This window comes from Anopheles maculipalpis, chromosome 2RL, assembly GCF_943734695.1.
Source record: "Anopheles maculipalpis chromosome 2RL, idAnoMacuDA_375_x, whole genome shotgun sequence".
NCBI classification, from domain to species: Eukaryota; Metazoa; Arthropoda; class Insecta; order Diptera; family Culicidae; genus Anopheles; species Anopheles maculipalpis.
In genome coordinates, this window is record NC_064871.1 from 64,389,118 (window position 1) to 64,412,775 (window position 23,658).

Here is a 23,658-nt window from a genome sequence, read left to right on the forward strand (position 1 = left end):
TTCTTCAACCGGAAACTCTCAGTGAAACATAGGAAAGGACAGAGTGCCCTTTAGACAAAATCGCTTTAATAACACCTACTAATTTCAATACAAGTTTGTCTCAGTAGTACCTTAGTTAGCGGATTTACAAAGATTTTGTCAATAAGGAAGCGAAATCTTTTCGAGTTTCCAGCTCGAGGCGTATCTCGAGACGCTACTGTATTCAAATTTTGCTACAAAAATAAGGTATGAAGCTACCTTATCTTTATACACTTTGGTTTCCCGAGCAACAGCGAATGACATTTATGGCATATATCAAGCAAACTATCTTTACTATCCTCGGTATTTTTAGCTGCCATGAGTCGTGTGCATTTTGACAATAGCTAACCGAACAATTTAATTAAAAATATAGCTAGGATAGTTTTTCGCACGTAAACAATCGTTTTGTTTCTCGTTTCTTTTACAGAAAATAATAATTTTTATGCAAAACAATGAAAATCATTCGAAAGTATTAAGAAGCATTAATGCGAACTGTTGAACATTAGTCCTCTTGAGGCTAAATTTGGTAATGAGCTAACCTGGCCAAAGCAACCACAACCATCTCTGAAAACGGTAAACACAGAGCTAGAAGAAAAAAAGCGATGCAAATCACAAATCGCGCATCGGTGGACCGAAGTAGTAAGGGTTGAGCTTGCTCGGGTGTGTTACTGCTATTTTCGTTCCCATAGTTCTGTTTCTAATCCTCATCTGGATGCATCTAATGCATCGCAGATATTGCGGTCATCATTGTTGGGCAAGCAAACGATATGTGCGTGGAACCGACGGGTCAGGGGAAAATCCCACACAATTAAGTGACGATGGTGTCTTGTGCCACCCTGCTCAGCTGTCTGGAAGATGTCTGATGAAGCTTAAATTCGTTCGCTACGTACCGCTCCAGGAAGATCGATAGCCTGGCTAGTGGAACCAGTTTTAGAGTGGAAATTATCGTCGCGGTTTGAGCGGTCCTTGCCAATCATTTGCTTTGTTTTGTGTTTGAGATCACAACAGCAACACATCGAAAAGGTGTAGCAACAGCAGCGGAATGTGAAACTTATACTACGCGCGGTACACAGTTTCGCCAATTTCGTTGTTGCCTTTTTTTTGAGCTGGTCATCAAATCGATCCGGGCAAGTGAGCGAAGTTATAAAGAGGCGTGATGTAAGATGCTGCGGCTGTGGAATATGGCGTAGCAAGTTTCTAGTTTAAGAAGAAAAAAAGGGGTTTCCTTCCCTTGTGCCTTCTCAGCTGGTGTGTTTAGTGCGATCGTGTGTGGCCTTCGGCTTGCAGTGAACAGTGCGTCTGTGTTTGTGTGTATTTAATTGTGGTTTTCCTCCGTTTTCCAGGTCGAAGCAGAGAAGCATCGCGTAATTACGAATGTGTGTTGGTTATGAGTAAACATCTTCCCTAAGCTGCAGCATTATGCTGTTGAAGTAAATGAAAGTGAGTGAAATAAAACGCACTTAAATATTGTAGTGTTTTCGGTCTAGCGAAAAAACAGACACAGAGCTGTAACGATGCAAAACGGTATTGTGTTAGTGGGCCCCAATATGCAGTGTGATTAATTTTTGGTCCTAATAGGCGTTTGATGGGGTTGTACCAGCGTTATAAATCCGCTTTAATGTGAAGCGCATCAAAAATAGTGATTTTTATCAACAACAACGACGAATGCAACATTGTGTCGCATGCTGACGAACAACAGGAGACGGAAAACATCCAGATCGTACAAGCCGGTCGAATGTGTCAATTTGATTTGGTTTGAAATAGTCGCAACCGAGCAAGGAATACACCACCTTGGATGGTGAAGCAGCGATAGGAAGTTTAAAAATTCACAAACACATACACGCACACTCAGTGCTGTGCTACGGCGAACGCCATCATCATCATCATCAGTACAAGCAGTCAAACGTTGAAGGAAAACTCCTTCACGGTAGGTACCAACCACCCCACCCCAACAAACTGTTACCACTTATGTTATCCTTCTTTTGCTGGTTTGTTTATTTTTCGTGTTTTTTTTTTGTAGTTTGTTCCATCCAACCGACCGTATCTTCTACGGCGCCGGCAGTCTGAAAACTTGTATGTCGGTTCGTTTCGTGGATCCTTTTTTCCCTTGTGCAGATTTTGCGCTGTTGGCCATATTTTACCTGTTACGCTTGGTTTTACACCTGTCTGTAGGTCGGCTGGTTAGGATGCAGGATTTTTTTATTATTTTGTTTTGTTTTGTTTTTAAGCACAGAAAACATCTCCGGATGCTGGGCTCGCTTGCGTAGAGCTTTCAAAAACATTTTGGCTGATGACAAAATTTCCTTTATAACACCATTAAGTTTTTTTGTATGAAGATGAAGGACGGCCTGACCGTATTGCTACTTTTTGGACAATACAAATCTGCTTTAACAGGCAGATTTTATCAATAGGGATGTTATAACTCGAATGGTTGTATGTTGTTTTTAGCTACAGATGGTTCGTTATCAAATTAACAAGGACATTAGTGTCTGATATCACGTGATACTTGATCATATCACGTAGATGCATGGTTGGTCCTCACTACGGGAGAGAGGCCCGGATGGGTTTCACCTGATTTTATAAAACCCCAATAGAACAAGCATTAACACTTACCACGCGCCTTTGAATCTTGCTTTCGTTTTAACATAATGGACAGGAAAAAAGGATTAGAAGGCACGTTTTAACAACAACAATGGACATACAAATGTAGGTGCAAAAACCTATTTTGTGATTTTATTTGAACCTAGGTTTGATCGTTCCACTGAAGGAATGGAATGAGACTAATAGGTTCGAAACGAAATTCTCATCACTAGTTGCTATGCAATTAACCGAGGCAAGGATATCGCACGTACAGAGAGACACGTGCGGGGTACGAGCGGGGATGAAGATGCCTCTGTTTGATTGCGCCATAGTTCAGAGGGTTGTTGGTTCCATCACATTCAATTAAGACCGTAACTTCAAGGTTTGAACAACACACTCATAAACATTTGTTGCTATTATTTGATTTATCCAACTGCAATTCCGAAAATCACATTTTTTGTATGTATATTGTAACTTGTAAGTAAAGACTTCAATAATTTGGTTATAAAGAATGGTCAACTATGTATCATTTTTTATTTATGAAGTTGATAATATTTTATATCATTATTAACAGATAAAAATCGTATCAAGAAGCTTCCAGCAACACACGAAATATAGCGCGTTCTATGCGCACATGCAAAATCTCCTGTATGAATTACACCTTAACTTAGTATCCGCTTCCTTTAGAAGATTCAACTAGTAATGGCGTTCCTTTCTTTGGTATTGGTTACAATGGCGCTGGTCTTTACAGGGCAGGTCTGGAGAACATATTCCATCCGGAACGTGTCTTCATTCGGGCTTTCCGTTTGCTCTTCTTTTTGTTCCATTCAATTTAAAAATACTAACTTTGATTATCCCTCAAGACCCTCCGTAGTGAGGAATGAATATCCAACTATGTGGTGTCGGCTAGTCTATTAAGCGGTTCAATCGATGGCCAGCTTGACCTAGTACGTCGTTAAGCCTAGAAGAGAGAATTTTAGTGATGATTGTAAAGCTTTTACAACACCACTTTTATTTTATAATAATAATTGTTTTTTCATCATCATCATCATCATCATGTTGGACTGCTCTTTTAAAGAGCACGTCAACGTGACATCGCCAGACCAGCAATAAATCTCCAGGAAACTCGATCCCTGGCTGCAGCTTCCCATCCATCTTCTTCTTCTTCTTCTTGGCCTGCTCTGGATTGAGCACGTCGCGTCGACATGATCAGGCCTCCAATCAGTTTCCAGGAAACTCGATCTAGGGCTGCAGTCCTCCATCCACGGCTGCATCCGATCTCCGACAGATTAGACTCCACTTGATCCAGTCAACGAGCTCGCTGTGCTCCTCTACGTCTCGTGCCGAACGAGTCGCTGACGAGCACCTTCTTGGTGGAAGATGAGTACGGCATCCTCATCACGTGACGCAGCCAACGTATCCTACTAGCTTTGACTATCGTCAGGATATTAGCGCCGCTAAACAGTTCTGCTAGCTCGTGGTTAATTCTCCTTCGCCACACGCCCTGCTCGCACACACCACCGAAGATAGTCCTTAGCATCCGCCGTTCGAAAATGTCGAGTGAAATGGCGTCCTTCGTCAGTATAATCCAGGACTCTTACTCGTTGAGGACTACCGGACGTATCAAGGTGCGGTAAATCGTACATTTCGTGTGTTGTTGGAGTCTTCTGAATCGCCTTCAGATTTGGCTGCTTACGTTGTTGTCCGAAGTTACGATCGTACCAAGGTAGCAGAAATCCTCTACCACCTCGAGATTATCGCCGTCAATTGGTACTCTGCTTCCGAGTCGAGCTCTATCACGCTCAGAGCCTCCGTCAAGCAGGTATTGTCCTCCCGATGATGTCAATGCCATCCGCGAAGCCAAGGCATTGGAGAGATCGGGTGAAAATCGTGCCCCCGGATGTCGAGGCCCGCGCTTGGCATGACACCCTCCAGAGCGATGTTGAACAACAAACAGGAGAGTCCGTCAGCTTGTCTCAGACCCCGGTGAGATTCGAACGATTCCGACAGCATGCTCGAAGCTTCCCATACATGTAGGCACCCAATCTCCGACAGGTCTCCCTTCACCTGATCCAGCCAAAGAAGCCTCGTGCCGAACTGGGAGTCGCTGACGAATACCTTCTTGGCGGGGCATAAGTCCTGCATCTTCATAACATGTCACAACCATCGTATCCTGCCGGTCTTCACCACCGTCAGGATGTCCGGATCTTGTTTGTTTTTTAGTATTCCGATAACGATTTTTAACGAAAACGATGCTATATTGATCTGATCAATTAAAATAAAGTTAGAATATATTGCTATACTTCCAGCATCATAACAACTTGACCGGCCTTTGCACACCAGCTTCTAGAGTGAAACGATGAATGAATGCACAATGAATGAAACATGACGCGTTGATTAAGTAGTGTGTGTGTGCGTGTGTGTGTGTGTGTGTGTAGCCCAAATGGAGCCAGTGTCAATGGTTCGCGAAGGACACGCCATGGTATGAGCGGCAGCCTTTCCTTGACCGATATATGCTCGGGTCATCGTTTGCCTTTCTTTTGCGTGGCAAGTACATTATTCTATGTGGCGCATGAGTTTGTGAAAACCGAACAGCCTCTTCAAGCGCTTACTTACTTACCATTTTTAAGATGTATCTACAAACATGGAAACTACGATGCGTAGCCATGGGGGAAAAAAAACATTAATGCACATAATTCTCTCCCACTGGCATTAAAGCATCCTTTTGCAATGAAAAGTTACCGTCCCTTTGCGAATTATACTTGTTCTGATGTACAGCTAACAACACAACAAATTCATACACAAGCAAAAGGTTGGTACGATTCACGGGTGGCCCTTCAACCGCGTGCCGTTGGGCGCCTCGTGTTCGCTCAACAAGTTTTGCACGTTTTTACGTCTCCTTACGTTTGGTACCCCTGCTGGGTATGGTTTAACTTATTTAGTTGTTTATCGTTTTAGTTTGCCCTGTCTGCTCGGAAGGAGAGCAAAAACGGAACCTGCCCGTGCGTCAAGTGTGGATGAAAATCGTACGCGTGCTGTTTATGCAAGAGAGTGGTTTCTTTTTGTTTTGCACTTTTGCACCATATGCAAACCGGGGAAAGCGTGGAAGTGTGAGCGTCTATGGTATGTTTGGAATGAATTAAAAAAAAAAAGACGGCTCTTTTACACTTGGTTCTTTGCACTGCTCGCCCCTTTTTACTTGTTACTAGATCCTGGCAGTTTTTTCTCGTTTTTTTTTCTTGCTTCTTCGGCACACATTTGGGTCAAGTGGAGCAGTACAATTTGTCTACAAATGGATATTACTTTCTTCCTGTGAGTTCCTGTTACTTATGTTCGACCTTCTGTGAAACGTACTGAATGTGTTAATTTATTATTAAAAGCTACAGCTTGCCTCACAATTCTTTGCAGCCACTAGCAACCAGAGCGGTAGTGAAAGAATCTCCACTAACTCATGGATACACAAATACGGAAGGGAATGATTCCAATGTGTCTATTTGTAATGCGAGTAAATGGGGTTTCCGCTTGCAGTGGAGTAACATGCATATTAGGTCCTTACGCTTCAGATATGGGTTTTATGTCGACTGCGCCTCGAGGTCCGAAGATGAAACTTCCCAGATGGCGGCAATAGAAATTTAAGCACAACGGAAGACCTAAAAGCGTTCACCAACCCGTTTGTGACACACTATGTAACAGTTCGCTGCTGATGCAAAACGAATCGAATTTCATTATGGTACAACTTTCGGCAAGGAAGCTGGGACGAAAACGATTCTCCCCGGACCGGAAGTGGTACGGTTACGAAGGTCTCCCAGCTGGCAGCTAACCCGTTGAGCGGAAGTCAAAGAATGATTGTTGATACAACTCTTTCAACAGAAAACAATGGAAAAAGAACGAATCTCCGTTCGTGGCCGTACAAGACAATGCTTGCTTACGGTTAGTGCTGCTGATCGGACGTGCTTTTGAGTGCTTGACTCTTTGGAAACCTTATCATCACAGTTGGTGTGGATGATAAGCGACAGCAACGGAAGGGGACAATAAACGGGGCGCTTTAGGAAAACATTGTGCTGTTTAAGTTGGATTTAGCGGGCTTATGGGTATTATCGTAAAGGTAGTTTATAAGCATTTAAAACTTTGTGGGATCTTTGTGAGAAAACATTCTTATCTACTTCAACAAACCACGATTTAATGAGCCATTGAATGCTTGAGTTATTTATTCGTTTTATTTGTATTAGAAAATCTATATCAAAATTAAAACACTAATCATTCACAATTTTTAATTATCATTTTATTTTCTACGATTTATACCTTTCTGTTGATCATACTCTTCAATAGCTCGTTATTTGTTTAACCACTTTAAGTACCACGATGCGTGCCCTCGCTTTTTCCCTCTTTATGTGTTTCCACAATCAATAACTACAAAACAAGCTTTCTAATGATTGATAATAGCCGCAGAAGAGATTCATAATTAACCAGAGAGAAACACTACAAAGCACGCGCTATAGTGATTGAACTGCTCGCTTGCCCATCAATCGAGCAAAAGAAGAAGTCGAAACGATTTCAATCGTACGATGCGTCCAATGTCCGTCCGTTTGTGTGTTTTGCGATGCGTTAAGGAAAATCAGATCTACCAGTGGTTCATGTACGTGATTTAATACAAGTGAAATTGAGTCAAAAATTGCTGCTGTACACTGTAATCATAACTTTACAAATGCTTTAGTGTTATGCAGTGATTGTAACTGTCCTCATTGTCACATTGTAGTTTGTTCTGTAAAAAATCATTCATTTTATACTATAAACCGTGTCGAAATTGACTTCGAGTACATTCTTCGTGTGAATTTCACTCATTTTTGAGGTATGGCCAAACAGACCACCATGAGATATACATAAGATAAACGGCGGGAAACGATCTTAACGAAAGGAAGGAGGAGGGCATCTGGTGCAGAATATTTTATTGCCCCAGTCATGTATGCCGACATGTGTGTTGCGACTCGTGTGGGATCCATTTGGTTGATTTCACGCTGCAGTACAAAAAATGCAAACAATCTTTGAGCTGCAGATCGCTGAACAAAACAGTTTGTTACCCAATTACTAATGTACAGGGTGTTCAATATATTTGAATACACTTTATAAACGAGCTCATACAACGTAAACATAAGATATACTTTTTTAAATATTTTTTTCGAACCATGTTTATTTACTATCTTTTAGGCATATAAGAAGAGAGCACCCTTTGTAAAGCACCCTTTGTACTCGAGCTTGAGACGCTTATCAAACGAATCGCACGCGGCACGCACCTGTTCCTTAGGCATTTCGTCCCAGATCTTTGGAAATAACGTTCTTGAATTGGTCGGCTGTGTTCACTTTATGCTCGCTTTGCTTGGCCAGCATGTATGACCATACATAGTAATCAAGGGGATTGAGATTCGAAGAACTTTGTGGCCATGACATCTTATCTAGAAACCCCGTCAAATTCTCCTGACACCACGCTTAGACGATATTCGTCGTGTGGGTCGGAGCGCAGTCTTGTTGGAAAATGTAATGATTCTTCCCGTAGAAATCCTGAAGTGCCAGAGCCACAACCTTCTCCAGAACCTCGGTTTTGTAGTACGCGGCGTTAATTTTGACGTTTTTTTTTAAATAAAAACCAGTAGGAGCTTCCCACGCCTGGATACGAACCCCTAAACCATCACCGACGCGGTATTCTGGAACCGTAGGATGTTTATTTGGGACGGGGGGATGCTGGCCAACGTCGACGCCAACAGTCGATAATTTTGAACATTGTACACGGCTCTTCCAAAACGAAGAGTTTCTCATCGGAAAACACGAAATCCTGATCTGTCCAGCCTCTTCTTCTTTGCAGCATCCGTTCCTCCATGTACTTTACGTTTCTTATACGGCTTGTACCCTAGGTCCTTCATCATAATAGTGTGAGTCATCCTGCGATTGACACATTCATCTCAGCAGCACTCTCCCGGCCCGAGCGGGTCATTTTTCGACGGATCCGCTCCCGCACCACGTTGATAAATGCTGATTTGATGGTCCGGATTTGAATACCGATACCATAGTGTAAAGACCGTTGACCGCTATCGCCATTAGCACAGGACCGGCCTTAATGTACACATTTAATCCGAAACAACTTAAGTGAATTTGTGAAACTGATTGTTATGAACTTGATGAATATAATATTTTTACTTTATAGATCCTCTTTTATCTAGCTTCGTCTTACTTACTTCAATAACGTTACAAACGATTTGCGATCTTAGATTGCTGAAGAAGTCTACTAAACTAAGAATCGTGGAATGTCGTCGTTTGCCTATTAAATATCCCTGTTTTTCTGTCGATCCCTGCATCATAGACGTCTTATTCTTCTTCTTCTTCTTCTTCTTCTTTGGATCTGCAATCCTCAATGCGGGATGAATGGCCTGTTATTACTGGGTTTCTCGATTTGATTTTTCCCGCAGGTAAGATAGTCAGTTTTTTCAACCGCCTGATTATCGCCATCCACCTACAAATTGGACTCACTACGTCTTCTGCTAAGGGCGGCCCGGTGGAGTAGGTGACTTCAAATGGCAGCATCGAGGTTCTAATCCCATCAGAAGGATCGTCTCCCCGTAGTGAGGACTGAATAACCTCACTACGTGGTATCCTAGTCTATGTGGACGTTCGAATAAGACTTGGTTGTCCAAAGCCATTCTCATGACATGACTAATCTACCCAAGCGTGGTCAGCCTAATTCATCACGATCTCACGATCGTTAGGCGTATAGATCGTCCTTACTCCACTTTAATTGATTGGCTTATAATTCTACAACCTACAAAGATCTCAACCTGCCATTCATTGCTTCCTTGACTAGATTCTACTCGTATCTGGAGAGACAGTGCTGCATACGTGGAGCCAGTGCAGGCGGGTTTCGCAATGTTGTCCTGCCGTGTTAAAGTGACTTTTTTTTGTTTATTTTATAGAGACTTAGGGTCTTTAATACCTCATTCGCTTCTTTCTGTGTCAAAGGGACAGTCTGTCCGTAATATATGGGGTACTCTTTGGACTGTTTAAGATGCAAAATTGCTCTGATGTATTCCTCAGTTCCAGATATCTATTTCAAATTCAGAAAATTAGGTGAAATTTTTCCTTTTTCAATTTTGTATTCTGTTTGATATTTTCTAAATTTGATGTTAAACTAATTCAGTTTTCAATTGCCATTTTTATGTTAAGTCAGGTTTTATATGTAAATCTTTACACAGTTTCTTGTGCATTCACTCCCGCCATCCTATCAAAGATTCAACTTCAGCGCACTGCATTGCTTGCGCTGTTCGTTGTATCCAAAGAAAACAGTTTTCCCACCTTCACATTTATCGCACGCGTAATGCAAAACGCAACAGAGGCCGTTTTTCACGCCCGGAGATTGTTTTTGCTTTTCTTGCTAGCTATGCTATCTTTATCGACCGTAGATGTTTCCCCTGAGCAAAAGTCAGTAAACCAAACGATACTTTCCTGCGTTTTTCGACGCGACGCGGAACGAGTCTACCCCGCCTGGGCGTCGATAATTTTGGCTCCGAAAATGGCATTTTATGTGGTGCGAATGATAGAAATTTATGGGTGCGTCTGGTGGTCCGTCAAGATGGGGGTGTAGTGCTGTTGCTTTTTGGTACGGTATGGCGGAAACGAGAATGTGTATTTTTCCCACCGCGTTTCTTCGAAACGGACGAATTTGGTGCTTTTATTTGATGTTACCAAACGTTCGGATACTCCCGTTTCGGGTCTGTTTTGGGTTTAATCACTTTTTCTTTTTTGTTATTGTTAGATCATCTTGTGGAGCCCGTTTTCTTGCAAGAAGGCAAGGAGATCGAGAACAAGAAGTATCCAGGGAGGCTGATACGCGGTAGGAAAATACGCGTTAGAATGAAAATAAAATTCCTTTTCTATCCTAATGGCGATTCATACACCTTCTCTCGTGTGGGGTGTCACATGCAAAAGGGAGGATTGCTAGCTCACGCGTCAACTAGAAATAGACCCCCGAAGGGAATGTGACACCTCCCGTCTGTGGGCGATCTCTGTTTCACTTGTGCATCTTCCTGTGCAGCTGTGCACACATTCAGTCTGTCGGCGGTTTGATGCCTTCCCATCGCAATACTTGTCGGTTAGTTTCTCGTGCAACAGAACTGCATCGTTTAGGTGGAAGCGATGATGAACGGAGTTTATCATTCCGTCTTATTGTTCAGTATTCCACGCATGTGCATGAGCTCCACGAACAACGCCAGTGCTCGTGCCGGACACGATCTGTTCATGGATGATAAATAAACATATTCATCAAAATCATCAAAAGCCAGCACGATTCGCTTCCGTTCCGTGACGCCATCTTGCCCAGGGAAAATTCGATCAGGGCTCCCAAGTGCCCAAGGTTGAAAGGAAAACCGAAAGGGAGGGTGTCTAGCGATTGCATTAAATGTGCAGGTTTTTCATTATGGTCATTCGTTGTTTGGCCGTATGCCACATGCTGCTGACACATGGCACATCGGGTGGTAAGGTGCTCTGATGCATCTGTCACATGATGGTGTATCTTTTGATGCAGATGGGTGGGGATCGGCTACTGACGATACGCATTTTATAACGCACGATCGACAGCACACTTACACATGCAAGCAAATCACCAATTATTATGCCAGCGGCAATGATGATCACCGTCCTACCAACGAGAAGTGACGTTTCGATCACTGGTATATTGCGACTTTTGAGTGGTGATTTCAAGTGGTTATGATTGGAACTAGCTTTCATGTGAATGAGATAAGGTTTTTTTTTCAATTTGTGTAATAAGTTTGTTTGATGCTTGACATTTAATTAGTTTCACTATTTTTTTTGTGTTGTTAATCCTAAGGTATCTTCGTAGTTAACGGTGTACGTGACAATAAGATATTTTTCTCGTTGGTATCAGAGATATCTCCCACAATAGTTAAAATTATCGGTCGGAGAATTACTTCAACGTGTTTGTGTGATTGTTGAAGGTCATATAAGACATGTTTTCTTTTCCTTCATTCGCATTTCGCCTAGTATTCGTTGCTCGAAAGCTGGTCCTGTCTTGTACTGGGAGTCGTTCCGGGCGAGGTTCGATATCTAGCCTTGCCGCTAGAGGACTGGCACCGTTAACGCATAGGCCATCGAACCTCTCCATAGAGGAGCATTAAATTAGATCCTCTTAGGTAATTTTTCTAGACATCGAAGTCTTGCTTGCCGAACTCGGTTTAGTTTCCTGGTGGAAATCGGAGATATCGAACTTTACAAGACGTCGAATTTTTAACTGTTTCCCGTGCTATCACGTTCCATCGTTTCAAGTACAATTTTATCAGTTATAAAGTATTTTTCCATTCATTAATGGCTTCTATTTTCCGTAAAGGCGTCAAGTTACAAGTACCAAACCGTTCAGATAATGTAAAATTGTTCACAACACCGATGTTCCTAAACAAAAATTTAACCAACGTCAACTATGCTAATCATTTAGCTAATACTTTTATTATTTACAGAAGCTAGAGGAAACACATAAAAAGGATCTTTTTATTGAATTTTCTTTAGCGTTATTCATCATGCGCTTGAAATTTCTTTAGCCAGTGGTTGTCGAACTTTGCTCACTTTGCATTTAATTACCCTTCCTTGAGATTTTTATTGTGCCATTGAATTGAAATAGCTTTATTATTCTGTTTATTTATTTACTTATTCATTTATTTATAGTTTAGTCTATATAATTGATTTCTAGAAAGGGCCCGGTAGTGTAGGCGACTTCGTCCCGGTCCGCAAACGGTAGGATCGGGATTCAAATCCCATCCGGATCGTCCCCCCTATAGTGTGGACTGACTATCCTCGCTTCGTGCTATTAATAAGTCAAGTAATACGGCCAGGCTGTTCTTCCAAAGATTTTTATTGTATTCCGTATAGCTATTTAAAGATAAATTGTAATATAAAAAATCAATTGTTCTATTACCCCAGTGCGACGATCGGATTGTTTCATAAAATGTGAAATGGAACTTAGTAAAACCTCTTTTTTATGAAGATTTTCAAATTAATAAAGGCAACTGTTACTTGGCAATAAGGTGCCGAGCCGTCATAATAAAATATGAATTAAAAGTTCCGTTCTTCCTTCTAATTCAGCTGAAGCTTTGTAAACCGTTATACTCCGCCAAACTCGCTTTTTGTTTATTTATTTTTGGTTTTCAATCAAATGATTTTTGGTTTTCAATGACGGTACAATGCAGCTTTGTCAATCCGCTTTTTTTTAAATTAAAAAATCATCGTAATTCAAAAATCATCATAAAGAAAATAAAACCGAATTTAATTCTTTACTTCGTATGTATATCATTTTAGACATGACCCATATTGTTTTACTGCGAAGTGTGTAAGACAATTATATTAACAGAGGAGACTAAAATCAATAGATTTTGGTGCCGTTCGGAATGCATGAAGCTTCTGGCTGTAAAGAACAAGTCACATTGCGGTCATGATACCAAAAATCAAATTGTAGACCCTGACGGTTTTGCTGTCAACAGCCGATCATCCATTTGAATATGTTTAAAAAGGCCTTAAGGCCAATCTGTTGGTCTTATGTTCAAGCATACTCCGATGTGGGCAGTTGCGGCATTGCAAAATCAAACAATGCATAATGTTTTAAACATAAATCTTTTTATACATTATTGCATTGCAACGCACTATAGCTAATTCGCCGCTCATTACTCTGCATTTTTTAACCGAGACTTAAATTTATAGGTATTGCGGTTCAGTGTCTGAGCCGTTCGAGGTAGTGCTATTGACAAGGTACGACCGAGTTCCATCCAGCTCCGGCTGGAACGAAATAAAAGAAAGTCAGCAGTAATCGACCAAGATTTCCAGAGAGTCTTTTAAAATCTTCTGTTTTAGATTTAATACATGATTGAACTTTTACCGTAAGCACTAGTAATACATGTTACGTTGTTGTGTAATAAACATCACAAAAGTCAATTAGAAGTATTCTTAACTGACGAAAATGTTTTACAATCTGAATTCTGATAGGACAAGACGCTTTAAAACGAACAAAAAATATCTCATCTTATTCAGTAGTAACTCGTTATCTCGAATAGTTATTGTGTTTTGCGCTTTGCCAACCACTGGCTGATTGATGATCGATCAGCAAATCGCCACTGCCTACGGCCGATCTAAAAGAGCTGTAAATGAACGTCACAATCTGCGCACAACCAGCACACAACAAGCGCAAATAAAAGAGGATGTAATTATTCAAATGAGCTGTGGTCTTCCGATCATCCATGTTATCGTTTTAAACCCTAGCGGATGTAACGGAATGACGCTTTATAATGACTAGAAAATGAAGCTGCGACAAGACGAGATAATATCTCACCCGTAGAGAGGTGTTAAAGTGTGCAACAATCTATTACTTATTTTACAGCAATCGTTTTGGAAACATTCACCGATATTTTTCTAACCTTGGGAGCATGATTAATCGTACCGTTCGTTCGTTCCCACTATTTTACCTTTAAAGTCCGTCGGATGCCGCCAGTAAAAGGAAAAGTGATGCTAACTCCGGTGGGGGACCACCGTTCAATTACCTCCAATTAGTGTACGAGCAGCCAGCCCCACCTCACCCGGTGCATTGTTTTCATGCCTTTCTTTCACTTGTTTTACTGCAATTGACTTGACGCTGAAGATGAGGCACCCTGCAGGGCGGGAATGGAGAAGATTTTGTAGCTGGCGATGTTGTGTGATGTTTGCGCTCAATTAGCTCTCGATCAAGCCAAATCCTGCACGGTGTGAGGCAAGTGTTCAGCGAAGCTTCAACACGAGATTCGAATCTTATCGTCGTACTCTGCCTCTGGTAAATGAATACAATCGCCTCTTTACGAGTTGGGTGGAGTTAACTTGTATTTGGCTGTTACTACATTGCTTTCTTTTGAGCTTTCATTTAAAAAACGATTCATTCGCAATTGGAAGGCTTATGAGGTATGTTTTTAATTTTGCGGATACGTTCGCTGCAGATAATCTTAAATTCTGTTTTCTTTTTATTGAACACTCACTCGGACTCTTTAGATTTGTTCCTTCTTGCTCTCCTGTTGCTTTATTAATTGTTGCTAATAATACCTATTCTCACACTTTTTACAATTTTCCCGTGAGAAAGCAGCAACGTCTGGATCATTTTCCTCAACGGTTAGAACGATGAGAACGAAAGTAACTGGGTGCAAATGGCACTCAGTTGGTCCAGGGATGGACAATAATTATTTTAATTTGTTCTTATTTTTCTTTACATTAGTTTACCTATATATCTTTATAATTGCTTATTCTAAAGGCAAAACAAATGCAGTTTACGTCCTATTAAGCAGAGCTCCCAACACTTTTTTTCTATGATATTTCATGATTGCTGCAATAAAGTCAACATTTCACTGGTGACTGGTTTTGATGGTTCTCACCGAACCAAATTTAACGCATTGTGTAGAAGAGCGTGTCGTAGTCACAGCTTACCGTTTTATTACCGATCGCAATCGAACCGTTTGATGATGATGCGCAAGGTTATAAACTGATTGATTTCGCTCCCGGTGACGCAATATGCTGTGTATTTGGTGCCTCTACTTCCATACGATCCGTCCCCGTCATACGCTTTTTTAGCAGAGATGTAATCGTTTATAGCTCGCTGAGGTTCCACCGAGCTTTCCTGGGTCCGTCACGAAATTGCGTCCGATTTGATGATTTAATTTTGGCAATCGTGCTTTTTTTGATTAATTTCATAAAACCTGGTGAAAGTTGCAACCACATAGAAGAGGAATCATTTTTGCACGTTTGGAAAGTTTTGCGGCATTTATTAATAAAGTTGTCGCGGTTGTGCGAGCCTGCACGATTTGTTATAGTTTGTCATATAATTGGATAAGGAAGCGATGTGAAAAGAGAAAAGGGATGAAAAATGTATGTAAGCAATTTCTAGTTTGCGGTTTCTATCATGTTTTTAATATTTCGTACGTTTTCCTGTTATTGTTTGTTTATTATCTCACCTAGCCTAGTATGGACGGTGTGATCTGCTGCCTAGACACAACCGGAATCCAATTCAATCCGGATTTTTACTACATACTATACAGCCAAAAACAAAATTTTACTAGCCATAGAAAATTATGTCCAGAAATCTATAAATCGTATTTCCCGATTTTCGGAGGAAGTAGATCCCAAGAAGAAGGAGAAAAGGAACGGAGGAATATTTGATGTTGGAAACTATTTAGCTATTATTAAGGAGTAACTATAACCCAACTTATATGTGTTAATATTTTCATTATTTGACGCTATAAATGCAAAATGTCCTGAGCTTCCATTGGGGACTTCTGATGATTTTATTTATCTGGATCTCACAGTATTCTGCCTCATGGACCTTGTGAAAACCAGTATTGCTTTTATCTAACCTCTAAGCCTTGTCTTCATCCTCGTCCGCGGATGCTTGTACTAGAAGATAATTGTGGACAAAAAATGTGTCCAATGCGATAATGCAAAAAATGGAGAATTCGTGTCCTGAGAAATCTTTTTACTCCTACATCAACAACTGAATTTAAGATTCACGTACTATAGGCTTTGTGGAAGCTATTTGCGAGATAAAATTTACGAGTCTCTAACCGTTCCATGTGGTTATCACTTGTTTCGATCACGTTCTATCTATATATCTATCCATCTAGTGATCACTCCCTGATATGAACAAGCCATAAATTAGATTTTTAATTATATTTTTTCTAAAGATTATATATTTCTCCCTTACGCCATCCTACGGCAAAGAATGGCAAAAGTTTCCTCGCTAATAAGATAATTTTAAAGCATACAATAATTTGACGATAACGTTATTAAGGCTTAGGAAGACATGCAAAAGGCAAAGCTAAGATATAAAACATGTGATACACGAACTGGTCTGCTTTGCGAAATTGATGTATTTAATTTTAAATTACAAATCCCCTTTATTTCTGCAATCCAAATAGAATCACTGATTCTCCGCTTTGAATTGCAAATTGCAATACTAGTCCAGTGTTTGATTCCGGCATGTGTGTACATATATACAATCAGAATGCATCCTACCAATTACCGCGAGCTCATAACGTCCCCCAGTAACGATTACGTCAGAAGTTGCAAGAACCTTATCAAAGAAACGGCCTCATACAACGATTCCTCACATGACCACTCTAGAGCCGCCGTTTCTGGTTTCAAGGCTTTTTTGTGCTTCAATCATCAAATTTGGTGTTTCCTCTGGTAAAGTCTTACACAAAACTAAACCTTGCCAAACCCAACCCAGCCCAAGCTGGACGTCGAATTCTACACGCCTCTGGTGCGCCATGGTAATGACGATGCAAGGAAGGGGATGTTACGCTGATAATCGTAACCACTGGGTCGTCTAAAACACCAGATTATGATGGTGCGTCGTCAACCCGAAAATTAAAAAAGAGAAACTTCCCTTTTATATTATTGTGCTGGGGCTTTTTTTACGGGGCGTGCAACGAACGATGACGAGTTTGTTGTTAAGTGTCGCAGATTCAAATGTTTGGTGGAGTCTCGAAAGGAAGTGATTGTTTTCTGCACTTGCTTGTCGCTAGAATGAGTTCACATTCTGCACATGGAGCAGCAGCGTGTTTCTGGCACAATGTGGTTGATAAATATGTAGCACGATTAAGTCGAAGACGTTATAATTAGTTGCAGAGTGTGCTATTATTGTTGCTACGGATGCTTAAATACAGTATCATGGTGAGTGGAGAGCACAACCTATTACTTTAGATGGAAGGATTATTTAGAACTGCTTTCAACAGTTGTCATGCTCTGGTCGTTGGGTTCGTGTAGGTAAAATATTTTATCAGAACCGGAGAGTGCATTGACTGCGAGGTTGGATGTCATGGAACGATGTGAATTTGAAGAAAATAGTTGAGGATTGTAAACTTGTTGATGTTCAGATCACTTACTACCATTTACAAGCCAGCAAAAGTTTTCCAGTCTTCCGGGACCTGTACTCTATAACTTTTGATCTGTAAAAACTGGCACTAATTCTGTACTTTCCAATCCGTTTGCAGTGCTTAAAATGTCCGATCCGGATACGGTATGGTTGGAGGAGCTGTTGAAGGATGTCCAGTTGGAACAGTTTCTGCCTCGAATACGGGACGAACTGCAAGTGACACGGTTAGCACATTTCGATTACGTGCACGTTGATGATCTGGAGAAAATAGGTCTTGGCAAACCAGGAATTCGGCGTCTGCTAGAAGCGGTGAAAAAACGAAAAGCACAACAGTGGCGCCGCAATATCCTGTCGAAGCTGATCGGTGGCGGTAAACAGCAACCACCGAAAAAGTCCGGCACACTATCGGGTCAAAATGAGGAACCGTCAGCACTAGCCCTAACCTGTCTGATACACGAAAAGGACGTTACACTTTCGGTAAAGCTGGGTGATGGTTCGTTCGGTGTGGTACGACGCGGCGAATGGCATGCGCCCGGTAACCATCTGGTACCGGTTGCTGTAAAGGTGCTGAAAGCGGACACACTAGCACAGCCCGGTGTGATTGAAGATTTCTTCAAAGAGGTACAAGCGATGCATGCAATGAACCACCCCAACCTGATCCGTCTGCACGGTGTTGTACTGTCCCAGCCGATGATGATGGTGACCGAGCTGGCGGTGAACGGGTCGTTGCTGGATCTGCTACGCAAACAGTGCAAACACACACCACTGCCGATGATCTGGAGCTGGTCGGTACAGATTGCGACCGGAATGGCGTACCTGGAGAGCAAACGCTTCCTGCACCGTGATCTGGCCTGCCGTAATGTGCTTCTTGCCACTGGGAATAAGATTAAGATCGGTGATTTTGGACTGATGCGCGCTTTACCCCAGCAGGAAGATTGCTACGTGATGACCGAGCACAAGAAGGTACCGTTTCCTTGGTGCGCACCGGAATCGCTACGGTACCGCCAGTTTAGTCACGCCTCAGACACGTGGATGTTTGCGGTAACGCTGTGGGAGATGTTTACCTTTGGGGAGGATCCATGGGTGGGGTTGAACGGGTCACAGATCTTGCGCAAAATTGACCGGGAGGGTGAGCGGTTGCACCATCCCGATGCCTGTCCGCCGGATGTTTATCAGCTGATGTTGCAATGTTGGGATAAGACACCTTCGGAGCGGCCTACCTTCGCTGCGATAAAGTAAATCAAACTGTTTTTTTTTTTTCGTTGAAGGCTTGATGTTAATGATGTGATTTACTTTGTTTCATTTTAAGGGAGTTTCTTACGGGCGTTCCACCACCGATATATCGCGCTATAACGAATTATATTGCTGAAAATCGTCTTGCTGTGCAGCAAAGCGATACGATTGTGATTATCGATGATCGACCGGAGTTGCAGTTTATCAAGGGACAGAATCAAAGGACGTTCGACATTGGCACGATTCCGAGGTAACATAATAACCGTATGATCAGCTAAGCAGTACGTGTACTGTTTTTATGTAATATCCGGTTTCTATATATTTTCAGGGGCGTTGTTATCGATGCGCGCAAGTCTTGTTCAAGCTCGTCTGGTGGAACTAGTTCTACGATTAGCCGCCCGCTGCATGACTCATTTCGGCACACGGGACACGGTTCTCCTTTCGGTGCGTCCTGGGGTAATCCCGCTAGTCTTGAGCTCGAAGGAGAAGTTAAACTTCGAAGTAAGCTTAAAAGTGGACATTCAAAAAGGGTATTTAAATCAACTTCTCGCTTTAAATTTTTACATTGTAGATAAAACGAAGGATCTGGTTAATGCGGATCGGCGAGGAAAGTGCGTATCGGAGCAATATGTGAAGGAACGAAAAAGCAATGCTTCCAAACAATTTTCCTACAACAAACTGGTGAATGAGAATCACTCTAAGCATCCCACCCAACAGCTAGTAAAAGATGCTCAAAACCGTCCACTTCGACCACCGCAACCACAAACAACGGCCACAGAAGGTATACTAATCGATCTTTCCTCGCCAAACGATGAAGCAACGTTTGGTGGTGCGGCTCCTGGGGCTGTACCTGCCGGTGGTGGTTCTTACCGACAAGTGACTAGCATTCTCGACGAACCGATCGATATCCCGACCGAAGGTGATGATCATTTTGGGCAGCAGCAGTTATCGCAACAGTCGCATGATCAGCAACTTCAAGCGGCTGCCATTTTGAATTATCCTTCCGTATCACCTGTTCCGTCTGCCGCACCAAAACTTGTACCGCCTCCTTATCAAATGCCGCCGAAATATAGTAACACGTACGGAATCGTGCACGATAGCACGTTGAATCTCAGCATTGCAACGGAACCGGATCCTTTCGCTCCACAGCAGCCCCAGCCACAAAAACAAGAACCCATCGTTACATCCGACTACGAGAGTGGTCCATCTAGTTCGATCAGTTCGCGAGAATTGATGGCAAGCATAAAGCGACAGCAAACGATCGATCAATCCGTGCCGCCACCAATGGCAGTTTACGGGAACGTGCGAGGATCCGTTTCGAACATCAACGCAAACTATGGTCGTGTGGGTGCGGATTTGGAAGGTCTTACAGCCGATATGCTATCATCGCTGAACAACGGTGCAAGTGGAAGTGGACTTAGTTCCCCTGGCAGCAGAGACGTGTACAACGATTCGCTGGAAGTGAACATCAGTAGCAATAGCATCGGTAACGTTGCCAATGGATCAATCTCTCCGTACGGTGGATCCACCGCACAACTGAACGTTATGCCCAAAACGGTCAGTAAAGCGTTTCTGGCAGAATTGGAGAAGGATATCTACAAGCAAGCACCAATGGCAGGAAGCAATATGAATAGTTCAGTAGCTTATGCCGCACGCAACAATGCGAAAGATACGTCCAAGTACGATACGACGGCTAATCTGGCGATGAGTCAAATTTATGCCAATCAAGCCAATTCGATCGCCCTGGCGGCATCCCTCCAGCAGCAGCTTACACTCTCTCCAAAGAAACAGAACCTCACGCACCAGCAAGCGTCTTCTTCCGATACGAACACACTAGTGCAACAGCTGTGGGCCGAACGTAACAGTGTGACCACCGTACCGTCGGCGACTGTTGGCGAACAACACCAGCCGCCACATATTTCGCCACAAAAGACACACAATTTCGTTGCCCTCTCGAACGGTGTCACATCGCTACATTACGGTTCGACGGTGAGTCTTTCCGGTCCGAATATCTACAATTCAGTGTACAACGGAAGCATTGCCTCGGACGTGTATCAGACGGTCGGTGGTGATATGTACGATGTAGTGGCACCTACACCCGCTTCCCTATACGAACGTGTGCCGTCACAGCAAGTGTACAATAATGTTGGAAATCAAGTCCCGATGACCGAAACCGCTATATACGACGAAGTATCCAATGAGCTGAGTGATCTCCGACCTATTCGGCCAGCTCCTTCGGCACCACTCTCTGCGCAACAGATTCAGCGACGGTTGGATCGGCTAGCTCAGCAAGATCAACAGGTGGCCACCCTAATGCAGGAACTCGGCGATGAGGCAAGCGAGGAGGAAGCCAGAAACTCACTGGCAGCTGTTAACTGGGATCACACGTTAGCGGTGCGGCACTTTAAAATTGAACGACTTTGTCGGTAAGTGGAAGGAAAGAGACTGGTTAAACCGGGTATATCAGATCAGGCAGCAGGCATTAGACAATAGTACAAACAAAGCGTCATGCGAGAGGCGCACCATTTTCCGACTTGAACACACATTACATACAAGAACATGGTTACGTTAATCGCCTAGGACGAGAACAGTAAAAATGCTTTGCGGAAAAGTTTATTCGTACCTTCTGCTCAACTCGGGCCCGAGAAAAAGTCAGCCGTTGTGTCATATTTCCTGTCGGCCGGATATGATCGGGCAAAAATATATCAGATTTTGGCTTTAGGACTTCAGGGAAAGTTCATAGAGTGGTATGGCCATTTTAAGACCCTAGAACGTTCAAGAGAAGCTGCGGTTCACAATCAATGAAACGGACGTTACATCCCGTTTCATTTTCTCCAGGAATGGCATTGACCAAAATGATTTCTAATATAGGAAGGCTCCGTTGCATGCATTAAAAAGTACCACAAAGATGGTGAACTGGAGTGGTTATCTACTCAAAGCGAGCACTGGAGAGGAGCGTTTGTGCGCGATTCTGGTGGATCGTAAGTAGATAATCAAAATATGCCGCAGAAACGTCCAATCACAATTTTCTAGATCAATTTGAGAGGTAAATCTATCTAAACATTGTTATGGACACAGTCAGGGATGAATTGATTGAATAGGCGGCCTTTTAAAGAAAAAAAGGTCAATAAAAAAATTTTTGACACTTATGGCTTAACTGCCGGCAAAAGGCCTCAAGATGACGAGACAAAGGTTGCATTTTCGGCATTTTCTTCTTAAATTAAAAATTTAGCAATGAAATCTGTGATTGGAAATTTAACTAGTTACAGTACTTGTGGCTTTTTACAGTACAGTAAAAAATTTATTGCAAATGCCAAACAGAATTCTCGATCCGTTCCGAATCCAAGTCGATGACCATGATCAAGGCATGAAAAAATTGCCGATTTAGACAATGTGCTAAAATAATCGTAAATCGGTGTTCGAGCGTAGCTTAACTGATGTAATGTGTGTTCAAATCGGAAAATGTGGTGCAACTTGAATCCTGCATTGTTCAAGCTATTCTAATGCTTGTCCTATGGTAAACCCTGTCAGACAATCCCTCTTTCTCATCGGTAACATTCTTCTTTTGTTTTACAGTCTTGGTCTCGCAAATCGGACCCGCTGTGAGGAGGCATTGCAGAAAACGGGATGGAGCATTCAGCTGGCCGCCTCAATACTGCTCGAAACCTAGTCGGGTTGGGAAGGTGGCCAAACTTGGAGAGCTTTTTAACGCAGTTTTGCTTCCATGTCCAGGGCTTGGCTGGTATAACACTTTACTAATTGCTTCCTTTTATGGGAGGATTTTACAAAAATGCGAAAGTCAATTTTTTTTCGTCAACTCTCTCGAATACTACAGTGAATTATAGAGCGAAATCTTCTCGATGTACGAATGCGGGAATGTAGCTCTGGCTATGTAACAAGTATTAATATTAATGTTTTCTATCCACGACATAAGCATAGACATAGGCGGTTGTTATTTTTTCGTCCCGTGCTTTTGTAAATATTATGTATATTAGATGTAAATTTAAAAAAAAAAACAAGTTAGATTTTGTTAGCGAATTAGCCTGTGCAGTCTTACGATGCAAATAATTTAGTTACTATACTACGAAAATTTTAGTACAGTTAGGAAGGAGAATAGAATCAACAGGAATGATCTTACAGGGCCGAAAGGAAAACAAAGTAGATTCTCGTTAAAGCTCAGCAAAAGGGTTGTTTCGTTAGTGTAGTATATTATTTACTTCCATTAGCTGTTACAGCTTTTAGTTTTGATGTGCAGCGTTTTTGAAATTGATAGGCAATCGATGTAAATCTCTATGTAAATCTCACACCCTGTTTTGAGCTAAAACTTGTGCCTAAGTAAAACTACTTTTTTGCAAACCCCTGATATAAGTAGCCTTTCCATAATTTGGCTGATGGTAATAATGCAAATATACTTATATTTTGAACAATCGTTATCGTAAAAACTATCGAGTGATTAATTATTTAATTTTAATCGCAAATACGTGTTTGGAGGGCTGTTGCTCGAATTGATGAGTCTTTGAAAGTAAACGATCATGGCTAGTGTTGGTATATTTCACTAGTAGGAAAAAACTAGTCGTCTACATCGCAAGAACCTCCGAACCTCCGAACCTGCGAAAAGCAATCTCGTGAGGGTTTGCCCTCAGTGCGCGCGGAGCTACCGGGAGGACCCACAGTCTTACATGTTATTGAGTAGTGCCCATCTCCTCTTTAAAAGAGCGTTTTTACACAACACTAGTCTTGGATATGTAAATTAATTTGTTTTACACAAAACCAGGATGACATTAGTAAGCATGAAGGAAACATAAAAGGGCATAGGCAGTTTTGTAGAGTGGTCGCCCTGGCGTCAGTGTATAAGGCCCTGAGGGGAAATTTGGTGGAAATTAATCTAGCCAAAACCT

At 42.1% G+C, this 23,658-nt stretch overlaps 3 protein-coding genes across 3 annotated transcripts in view; 2 read left to right on the plus strand and 1 right to left on the minus strand.

Moving 5' to 3' along the window:
- Positions 1–7,577, minus strand: part of LOC126556358 (protein snakeskin) — a 227,264-nt gene extending 219,687 nt beyond the window's left edge. The window contains exon 1 of the mRNA XM_050211624.1: positions 7,573–7,577. The gene's annotated coding sequence lies outside the window, so the exon portion shown is untranslated. The remainder of the gene's footprint in view (positions 1–7,572) is intronic.
- Positions 1–23,658, plus strand: part of LOC126556536 (alpha-endosulfine) — a 235,326-nt gene that overhangs the window by 122,657 nt on the left and 89,011 nt on the right. The window lies entirely within an intron of this gene.
- Positions 1,906–22,476, plus strand: LOC126568781 (activated Cdc42 kinase Ack). Its single transcript, XM_050225407.1, has 6 exons — positions 1,906–1,945; positions 17,646–18,762; positions 18,837–19,010; positions 19,089–19,261; positions 19,332–21,186; positions 22,337–22,476. The coding sequence occupies exons 2-6, from the start codon at positions 17,654–17,656 to the stop codon at positions 22,428–22,430; spliced, it is 3,405 nt and encodes a 1,134-aa protein (XP_050081364.1). The 5' UTR covers positions 1,906–1,945; positions 17,646–17,653; the 3' UTR covers positions 22,431–22,476.